Genomic DNA, 11,419 nt, shown 5'->3' with positions numbered 1-11,419 from the left:
TGTGATCACGAGGCTCGCGCCAAACCATAGGTACGGTGAACGGCATCGATTTATGTGTACCTTTCAACCATCCTGTGAGAGTACGCGCACACGAGTTACAACTTTGTTTCGGAGCCAAAACGCGATCCTGGTCGCCGATTTTACACCCGAAGTACAGATGGTAGACTGTCTTCAGGAACGGTGACAATGGCCTACTTTGTCCCTTGAAAATCACTTCCCCACATATGTAGCATAATGAATCTGTCGAATTGTTGCAAGTTCTCGGCATGTTCGTTTAACGCAAACGTCAATATTTCACGCAGAAATATTTTTCACCTACGGTATACACAGACACAGCGTAACGCCACCTTCTAACACGAAGATTAACTCGAATCTGAAATATTTGTTTCACGCGACAAAGTGGTGTATGTCTTGGCGCCTTTTTTTAACAATCTGTCTGTCGTCTAGACAAAAGGGAGCCGACGAATGATCGCAAGTTGATTACGAAACCTTTCTCCGTCAATAGCGCCTAGGTTTTAGTGTATGCAGTATGGAACGACAATAAATCTTTGCAACCCAAGGGAAGGGGGTACGTTTTCGGGGGGTCGTGAGCTAGAGAAAAGAATGTTCCTGGGATATAGCCTAGTAACAGTTCTTGGATTAACATAAAAATTCAGAATTATGCACTTCAAACACGGAAAACACATATTAAATACGAAAAATACGATTTTTCTGTGAATTATGCAAACAGCACACCGCCAAAAAAAAACTTTTTCGATGAGATATTCGTAATCAGCGTATCGAAATATATCCGGTACCCCCTTTCACCCTCGTGGGAGGATTTTCATGCCGACCAGTGTTATACAACAATGACAAAAACCAAATCCTAATACATTTCCAGTTTTTATTACTGAAATTTTATCCTAGATGAATGGAGTATACTTTGTAGTTATATAATTCTCCAGTGACACTATTCTAAATAATTTTTATTACATACAAATAAAGGTCATTTTGCATACAAATTTAAATTATTTGAAATATAATTACAACTTTCCCAGTAATGAACTTGGAACTGGAAAATTTTCATTTATAAAAATTTGGTATCTATATTACGTAACTATAGATCAAGGTCCTAAAGGTTGATAACTCCCCCCCTTAGGGAACTTTTGCCACTATATTAGAAATGTTCCCTAGGGTCCTTAAAATCAAAAAATAGTTGTTGGTCAACATGTAAGTGCAACTTGTGTGGTAGTCTGTAAATATACACGGTTGCTAAAGGGTTAAGGTCCCCAGGACACAGGTGGTGACCAACAACTATTTTTTGATTCTAAGGACCGTAAGGAACATTTCTAGTATAGTTACAAAAGTTCCCTAAAGGGGAGTTTTCACCCCCTTGGCCCTTAGTCTACTGGTTATTTTAATTAAAGCTTCAAATAAAGAGCTTCGACGAACACTTCGAACGAATGCATGTATAACTAGCCAGATCATTTGGAATTTTCACAAACTATTAAGACAAGTTGACAAAATATTAGAAAAAAAAATTCCTGTCATATTACCAGACATAGTTATGTGGTTTTACTTGTATCAGTTGATGATCCGTTATGTTTTCGCATATGCACTCTGAGATTATGCTTCATTGAAAACTTATGTTTACAAATTAAACACTGAAAAGGCTTCATCCCGCCATGAACAAATTTCATGTGAAACCAGTAGGTCCTTCTTTCACACAGTTCTTTTTTACAAATAATGCACGTAAAAGTCTTTAATCCAAAATGATTCTTTATATGAAGACGCAGTTGCTTTTTACCTCGAAATTTACTTTGACAAATGTCACATTTAAATGCAAAACTATCACTTAACGGATAATGAAGTCTCATATGACGCAAAAGGTCATATTTTGTGACACTTCGCTGTCCACAGTGGTCACAAGCAAAGACCTTTCTTTCATGTCGTTGCATATGACTTATAAGACCCCATTTACAGTAGAATCTCTTCCCGCATTTACAACACGGAAAATTTCTTTGTCTTCTTTCTTGAAGATGTACTATTCTTACGTGTTTAGTAAGCTCATGCTTGTATCGAAACTTTTCTCCACATTCAGCGCAATGGAAGGGTTTCTTACTTGAATGTACACGATAAATGTGATGCTTTAGATTAGTTTGTAACGAAAAGCTCGTATTACAAGTTACACAATGATATGGTTTCTCACCAGAATGACTTCTCATATGTAGTACAAGAGAAAATTTGTTATGAAATCGCTTCGAACATTCATGACATTTGAAAGGTTTTATCTTCACCATTGAATGAGATTTCATATGTTTCAAAAGAATGTAGTTAAGTTTAAACTGTTTTCCACACTCCGAACACGAGAATGGAGTTTCATCTGAATGTACCTTCATATGTCTTCGAAGATCACACCGAATATGAAACTTTCTCTGACATTCCGAACACGCAAAACGCTTCTCAGTAGTTGAATGAACAGTTTTCATGTGCCTTACAAGATTGCTTCTATGAGAAAATGATTTGTTACAGAGATCACACGCATATGCAACTTCTCCTGTGTGACTATTAATGTGATGGAAAAGATAGAATCTGCTTTTAAACATTTTGTGACAATGCGGACAAGGAAATTTCTTTGCAGTACAATGTGAAAGTAAATGCAAACTAAAGGCGTGATTTCTTTTAAACTGACGTCCACATTCTCCACATTCAATTATTTTTTCGAAAGTAGAATGTGTTTTAATATGAAGTACACAATCGTCTCTTCGGCTAAACATCTTACCACAATGATAGCACGCAAAGTCCTTTCTAGTTCGTGAACAAAGGTTTTTCTGGGCCTTTTTTAATATATCAGCAGTCTCACCTTTATAGCTGCGAATTGTTGGTCCAATTTCAATTTCAGCTCTATAAAAAATAAGCAGAAGCAATTGATTATAACAAGCTAAATAAATCAGTATCAATAAACAAACTACCATTAAATGTTAATTATATAACTACTATAACGACTATATACATGTTTAAACGCACCACGAAAATATGCTTTAGCTCAATAAAGTCAGTTAACGCACTTCACTTACACAGTACGTAAACTATACATGACTTCTTGCCTTTAAAAGAAAAAAACTAGTTTCGTTTGCGAAATAAAGGAAAAGAATTCTATCCTGCTCCTTAGGAAAAACTTAAACACCATCACAAACATTAACTGGAACCCACAATTACCAGTAATGGCGATAACTTGTAAAGGTAACCAAGAAAGTTCTGTCGCTTTTTGTGGAGGACTATGTTCAATTGGGCCTCACACAGTGGATTGAATATGAAAGGAGATAAGGCGAAGGCCAGTTTTTGGTGTGGGTATATCCAACATACTACCTGGTTGTGGTAGTTCATTTACACCGTGAACATGGGCAAGGAAAGAGTAAACATGGGACCTCTACAGAGCGTCATAACGGCGTGTATGTTGTACGGGTTCAAACTGGGGTCGAAAGATATATGCCCGGCCTTTGGTGAGAGTGTCGTGAATACATGAACAGTGCAGCGGTGGTTTAACAATTTTAAGGACGGTGACGAAACACTCGAAGACGCACCTCCTACTGAAAGACCAACACATGTACAAAATGAAGATCTTGAGGTAGGAGTTGAGGCGAACAGTGACCAGACGTGTGAATAACTCGAACTAGAATTCAGTGTGAGTGGAGAAACCATTCAGCAGCATCTCTATCAACTTGGGAAGCACTAGAAGTTGGGTCGGGGGGGTCCCACAAGATTTGACTCCGGGCCAGAAGGCAACGCAAGCAGACAACTATGTTTCCTTGCTGTTTCGTCTGAGGAAGGAGCCATTTCTGGACAGGGTGTTGACGACATGTATGATAAGTGGGTCCCCTACGGAGGCCCACGGCGCCGTCATCATTGGTTAGCATCCCATGAACAGGTTGCAAAACACCCAAAATCACCACTGCACCAGAAGATACGCTTGTGTGTTTGGTGGACTGCTTACGACGTCGTGCTTCGGAAACTGCTAACAGCTTGTAAGAGCATTAATGCAACTGTGTACTGTCAGCAGTTTAGCTGTGTTCAAGAAAAACTCAACATTCTGGAGCCAGCACTTCTGAATCGCAAAGGGGTCCTCTTGTTACAGGACAACGCTAAGTCGCACGTGGCTATGATGACCCGGAACACCATTCTACGCCTTGGATGGGAAACACTATTGCGTCCGCCATACTCCCCAGGCATTGCACCGTCCGATTATCAGCTGTTCCATTCCTTGGACAATTACCTTAGTGAACGCGAGTTCAAATTCCCAGTAACATGCAAAACGCACTTCATAATTCTTTTCGCTTCACGGCCGACCAGTTCTACCGCAATGGAAATCATGGTTTTCCAGACGTTGGCAGAAGGTCGTCGACTATTTTTGATCTTGCAGGTACGTCTTAGGTGACATATCGATATTCAAAGGTGGTGGTTGATAAAGCAACAGAACTTTCTTGGTTACCTTTATAGTTGGTAAAAGTCATGAAATAAATACACCTAACTTTTTGATTAACAGACACATTACTTTATAAACAATAACGCTTCGTCCTTATGTGTCGCGGACATGTAATCTGAATCACATGAACTCACGCTGGGAATCGGACCCGGATTTCTACCGCTAATAGCTTTTGGAAACACTTGCTTGTCTTAACTCCTTAACTCAATAGGGTAGAAGGGGGTAATTGGGCGGATTTTTTTTAATTATATTTTGCATTTCAGTATATTTTTATGGAATTTAATTATTACACCCAAATTTTGGGTGGGTAGATTTTGATCAGAAAACTTTAAATGAATTTTGAAAGGGTGTAATAATGATTTAAAAAAAAAAACTGATTTGATTGAGAAATGACATATTTGAAACCGGGTTTCAGGTTTGTGTGTGTTTTGCTTTCCATCAAAATAAATCGCGCATGTGTTAATGTTTTAATCCAGATTTTTTACTGCTGCTTAAAATATCATGAGCATAGAGGCGTGAAGAGTAGCTATCTTGAATCCTCACTACGAGGCAGTTAAAATTTGTACCGTCCACTTACCCCCACGAGGTATTTAGGCGCATGATGCGGGGTAAATGGGTGGAATGTTTTAAATGAACATTTTTTGTTTAGAATTCATTTAAATGCTGTACTATCTTTGTCTTTTGTGGTGTACACTTTTGTTTCATAGTGCATTGTGCTTATGAAGCTATTTTGTTTAACTTAGGCCTCCAGTGGCCGTTGTGTATGCCAATAGTTCTGACGCTGTAAATAGGACCTGTTTATCAATCCAGAGTTCCAACACATATTTTATTGTAATAGTTTATAGTTATTTAGCGTTAGTCTTATTACATTCTCCTATGTTTGTTTGAATATCAGGGCCTGTTCTCTTGGTTTTTCTGTTTATTTTATTTTTCTTTTCTTTTCAGCCATAGTTTTCACCGCTTAGTTTTTTTTTTTTTTTTATGTGAACATTTTCGATTAAGCTCACAGGACAATATACTATGCTATAAACAATGACTAGAAGGCTTGAAAAAGCATTCAAATACCTTTGAGATTTAGAAATGTTACTCCTTATTTTGCATAAACAAAGGTATATTTTTTTCTAGGCTACATAAAACTATTAGTTTTCAAATGGAATGCAAGTTATATACAAGAAATGAAACTTGAATTTTCTTCATTTACACCCAACCACCTCCATGGGTTTATATACACCGGCAGTGGTTTTAATCCTTTTGCACCCAATTACCCACTCAGACCAACAACAATAAAAATGTTGCAGCATCAAAAGTAAAGATACCGAAAGCTTACCATTATCACAGTAAGTGCAGAAGAACCAACAACATACAATCAGTTCTTAAAACTAGAAAAACACCTATAACCTGTGAGGAAGAAAGGTTAAAAAAAAACACATACCTCCCAATTTTCCCCTTCTACCCTATCTTTTGTATATTATCAACATTTGAAATTACGGACTAGGAAAACTTTATGAGTAAATACATTCACTACGTAAAGTTGCTGAACTTTTAGGACAATGGCAAGGTCAAATTCAACAATTTAGTCAAGAATGTTTTAGTACATGGCAAAACAGTAAATACCACCTTTCTCCAGTTCGATGTCACATTGCAGTAGAAATACTAGCTCGCCGAAAAGCACTTGTAGTCCCGTACACAAGGCAAGTCTTAGTCGCCAATGCAGCATCAAATCCGCGGAAAGACACGGCATTGCAACTTTAAAAACAAGGTATTGGATAAGATGTCAGATCTACAATACGACTCTAATATTGAAACAAACGACATATTTAGTGAGCTGAGTGATGAATGTGATAAAGCAAGTAAGCACAGAAAATAGGCCCATGGATGTGCGACGTCTGGATCGTTAAAAAATCCGCAAAATTATCCAAAATTTCCATCACAGAGTTCAAACAGTAAGTCATATTTTGGGTTCAAAATTGTAACTCAATTTCAGTAAGTCCCGCAAAACAAGTGGAAGGGAAGGTGAATATTGCAACAGACAGCCGCGATTGTGGTCTTGCTTCTAGATTAACGCAAGAGTGTGATGATATGAACGTAGTGGGAATTGTTAAGGCTGGTGCAAAACTAAATATGTTGTAAATTCATGTATGGACCAGAAATCGTTCTCAGATATTGGTAATGTTGTACTTATAGGGGGTACTAATGATGTGTCAAAAATGAGTCTGTAGACGTTCTCCATGTTTTAAAGACTACACTCAGTACTCTCACTCACATATATATAAATGTAGTTAATTTATCTCACTGGCATGATTTATCGAAAAGTTCTTGTCTTAATTCAGAAGTACATAGAATAAATCATACCATCAATAACATTTGTAGTCGATTTAAAGAATGTACAAATATTAGATGTAAGTAGTCTTCTACGAGAGTTTCACACTCATGGTTTACATTTGAATAATCTAGGAAAGCGTCATGTATATGAAAATTTAAGCAATACGATTAAAAATCAGAACTGGAATAGGGATATCATTTCCCTCACTTTCTCCCTCAATTGACATTTTCCCTTTCCCCATCGTAATGAAAATGTAATCATGTACATTCGGACAAAATGACGTAGAAAATGTAAATCTTTTAGCACACACGCAAAAAATCTGAACCCAAGATAATAAATACACTAAAATTTTTCCATCAAAATATACAAAGGATCCAGAATAATATAGAATATTTTGAAGTACTTTTAGCTAACGATTTGAAAGAATGTAAGGTTATTTGCTTTGTTGTACATTGGACAAATGATGCATTTATCAAGGAGATAAATTTTGAGAACTTTAATCCGATCACTAATTTTCTCGTATCTCACACGAGCGTCGGAGGTGATGTATCTTTGTTCAGAATATTTTAAAAGCTTCTGAAATAGATATTAGAAAATTCACTTGTGAATTTGATTTTGAAGCTGTAGCCATCAATTTGTCAAGCGGTAACCTTTGTATTATATGCATTTATAGGTCATCATCAGTATAAATACTGTTTTTCTAAAGAAACTTGAAATTTTATTGGATTTACTAAGAAAACACTGCAAAAGGTCATCTGTGGTGATAGAAATCTAAATCGATTAGTGGAAGCAAAATAAATAAATAAATAAAATCATAATCCGACCTACGCGACTTATTCAATGCATACAATCTTCAAGTGCTAGTTGATATACCGACGCATCATAATAAAAGCGCTCTAGATCACTTCATCATTACTATAAATCAATCTGTCCATAGCCTCGAAGTATTTGATCCCCGGTTTTCTGATCACGATACGATTACATTAAAAATAATTTTAAACAATACCGCTACTCCTATGTCTAAAGTATGTACAAAGATAATTCTCTCCAGTCATAATATCATATATATTAATTTCTTCCTGTTTTATAAGTCTCATATGTAACACGTCCAACACTGGACGCAAAATTAAATACTTCTTTGAAACTCCTACATTATTTCATTTTGGCTCCTCATAAAGCATGTAACATCCGTATAGCGTCCACTAAACCGTGGTTAACCAAAGGTATTAAAATTTCTAAAAGCAACCCATTTAGATATAATAGATTACTCAAAATAAATAAATCAATTTCTAATAAGTTTCGCAACTATATTAAATGCAGGAAAACATAGAAAAGTAACTAAAATAGCTAAATTACTATTTAATAGTTCCACTATACTTACATCTACTAATAAAGCTAAAACTACGTGGAAAATCTTAAACAGCGGAACAACCAATAATAGGAGCAATTTTGATTGTAAGAAGGTTGAGGACGAAATTATTAAAAACCCGAAACAGATTGCAGATGTCTTGAACAGTTATTTTCTAAATTACGCACAATTACTTAACACTACACAAGCAAATCATGACGACTCATTGAAAATCTTAATACCATCACACACTTTCCTTTAAATTTCAGCGACAGTAAAGGAATTATGGAAAATACTGAATAGGATGTGAAATTCAGGATCTCAAGGTTTTGATGAAGTTCCGTCGACTGATATTAAATTTTGCTTTCCTTTTATTGTAGATTATCTGTTATTTAGTAAACGTTTCTCTTCAATTAGAATATTTCCCATCAATGTTAAAAGAAGGCGAAAGTAACTCCTGTCCATAAGAAGGGCAGTATGCATGATATAAGAAATTATTGCCTGGTCTCCATTTTCTCTGTTTTCAAGATTTTTTGAATATGTCATGAAGTCATGACTCTACAATTGTTTGTTATCGTGTAATTTACTATCACCATCGCAACATGGCTTCCAAAATAATAAAAGTATTCAAACAGCTAGTTTAATTTCATGTCTAACATGGCTTTTCAATTAAAAAGTATAAGTATACTGTTGGCCTATCCGAAGCTTTTGAGAACATTAATCATGCTATTCTTTTGAGTACGTTACATGCTAATGGTATTAGAGATGTAGCTAACAACAGGTTTCTTTCTTATTTATCCAACAGACAACAAGCGGTACAAATAACAAAATTGGTTGCAGATTGGGTTCAAACAACTTGTTCATTATCAAGTACACTCAGAAGTGTTCTCTAAGATTCTATTTTTTGACCTATTGTTTTATATATAAATGATTCGTCAGAATATATATATCTAGCAAAATGTATTATATACGCTGATGACCTAAGTATGATTATGTGAGGATTATATGAGGTAAACAGCGCGTGTTTTGCCTTATATGAACTTGATGGTATGGTGTTGACAGAAGCACTCCTTAGCTTTTACACGCCAAGGTAAATTCATTAATTCATCTCGGAATAATACACTGGGGAAACGCTGAAAATAGTTTAAACACTTTTCGATTGCAAAAGAAAGCGATAAGAATGATTTTCGAAATACCCACAAAGTCGTCATGCAAAAAGACTTTCATAGAAGCAAAAAAATTTAACACTTCCCAGTCTATATATTTATCAATTTATTTTTTTTACTATGAAAAACCCATCTTTTTTAACCTTTAATCAAAATGAACATACTCCTAATACAAGACAGTGCCATATTTGTGATGGTGCAAAAATATCTTAATATAAGCAAAACTGTGCATATGAATTGTTAGGTGGTATAATAAACTTTTTTGTGTACTTACAGAATATGACTAATGTTATCGTTCTTCGTAAGAAGTTATTTAACCTACTTGCTGTAAAGTGCACTTATACAATTAAGGAATATTTAAATGATTCATTAAATGAAGGGTAGGCAACAGATACTTACTCCTCAGTATATGCCAGGAGTGTTATCAATGATTTCTTAATTAGGATGTAAATGTTCATGTTTTTATACTTAATATGGTTTTTCATGGTTTCATATTTTAGAAAAATTCACAAGTGCAATATTACGTATACCTTCAGGTGAGCTAATGAAACAGGCAAATAAATTAAATAAAATGTTCTATTGCGCTTAAAAATGCCTAAATAAATATTAGCTTTCACTTTGGTCTGTTTCCTGCTCGGGATGCTACTTTGTAAGAATATTGAGCTCGTTCAGGAATATAAGAAAAAAAAATCTTGGAAGTGCCTGGTGAAGTTGAAATATAAACGTGTGTTGAAACAAAAAGGAATTTAAAAGAATGTCTTACAGGGTAATAGACAAATTATTACGGCAAATGGTAGTAAAATTGGTGAAATGAGAACGTGGGAGGAAACGAGACCACTCCGAGAAAACACATGGGTATGACGTTATCCTACCAGAAACTTTGTCGGGGATCGAACCAGGAACCACAAGCACCAGATAACTATTTTCTATTTGACTATTTAATATACATATATGTATATAGTGACAATTAATTAATGACCACATTTAAATTTAGTATAATTTAATTCGTGTGAAACTTTCAGGTAGAAGATTAAAGTAGTATCATACAATAAAATACGGAACATTAATAGGCATTTCCTATGTTTTGATAATTACAGACTTCAGGTGTTCTCTGTTGAACTGTATACAATGCTTACAAGGAACTAACATGGCATACATAACTTTTGCAAATATTTCATTTGATATCAAGTGAATTTTACTTCTTATGGCAGCTCTTACATCCTCTATGTTGTTCAGTTTTTTGACACAGTCTTTCAATAATCTGGAGCAATTAAGTCTTAGGAACCCGAAGGTCATTCAATGTCGCCAAAGTGAGAAATGATTATGAAATGTCTATTCAGTAACTGCCTTCTTTCAAGACCTGCGTGGTTTGTTGCACCATCGCGCTGAAAGAACATGTCCCTAACGTTGGACTTCCGACCTTGCAAGTCATAAATAAAACCATGTCTAACCATTTGTCTGTAACTATCACAATTAACAGTGATAATAACACCAGTTTTGTTCTATTTATCCATAAAAGTAATAATGCACACAATAAAGTAATTTTTGCATTATGTAACGTATCACTTAAGGCAAGGTTCTTCTCATAGGCATAAAAGAATGAATTGTATTTTCTTTTCTCTTCGTAGGATGGATCAAATAACCAGCTCAGCGATTTACATCTGCATACTTCTAAGTTCTACAACCTGTGGCAATGAACTCATATTCGGCCAGCTGGGACTTACAGTCGCTAGATATAAAACAAAAATAAATTATAATGGCACCGAATTCGTACCGTATCGTCTACACTTAGACTTTTCCGCAGTCCAACTCAAAAATGAATCATGTTCTGGATATGAACATTTAATTTATTTATTTCATGGTGATAGACATCGGAGTTTTGTACGGGGCGCTCTTTTTATTAACTTTTTAGCAGGCACTGATGAGGTCAGTATCAAAATCCATGTAAGTTTCATTATCCCTCCCTCCTTTTCTTCTTACTTTTACGAGTGCGATTTATGCCGGAAACTAAATCAGGTAAACAGACATATAAGTCAGGAGGAAATAATACAAATATGACAGAAGGTGCATTTAATACATCTTATAACATGCCTAATTTGACGAAATATTTAGGACACGTA

The 11,419-nt window shown here is 35.4% G+C and overlaps 1 protein-coding gene across 6 annotated transcripts in view; it reads right to left on the bottom strand.

The window, feature by feature from the left end:
• Positions 1–847: 847 nt before the first annotated feature.
• The window catches only part of LOC145692637 (uncharacterized), a 59,713-nt gene continuing 49,141 nt past the window's right edge, over positions 848–11,419 (bottom strand). For 5 of the 6 annotated variants that reach the window (XM_081768001.1, XM_081767993.1, XM_081767985.1 and 2 more), the window contains one exon: positions 849–2,883. In XM_081768001.1, the coding sequence (XP_081624127.1) occupies positions 1,545–2,883 (1,339 nt within the window). In that variant the 3' untranslated portion in view covers positions 849–1,544. Of the gene's footprint in view, positions 2,884–11,419 lie in introns of all 6 variants that reach the window. The other variant, XR_014132625.1, reaches the window with a different exon arrangement.

This window comes from Thermobia domestica, chromosome 1, assembly GCF_964235325.1.
Source record: "Thermobia domestica chromosome 1, izTheDome1.hap1.1, whole genome shotgun sequence".
Lineage (NCBI taxonomy): Eukaryota > Metazoa > Arthropoda > Insecta > Zygentoma > Lepismatidae > Thermobia > Thermobia domestica.
The sequence above is the reverse complement of the archived record's forward strand: the minus strand, read 5'-3'. Positions and strand labels throughout refer to the sequence as shown.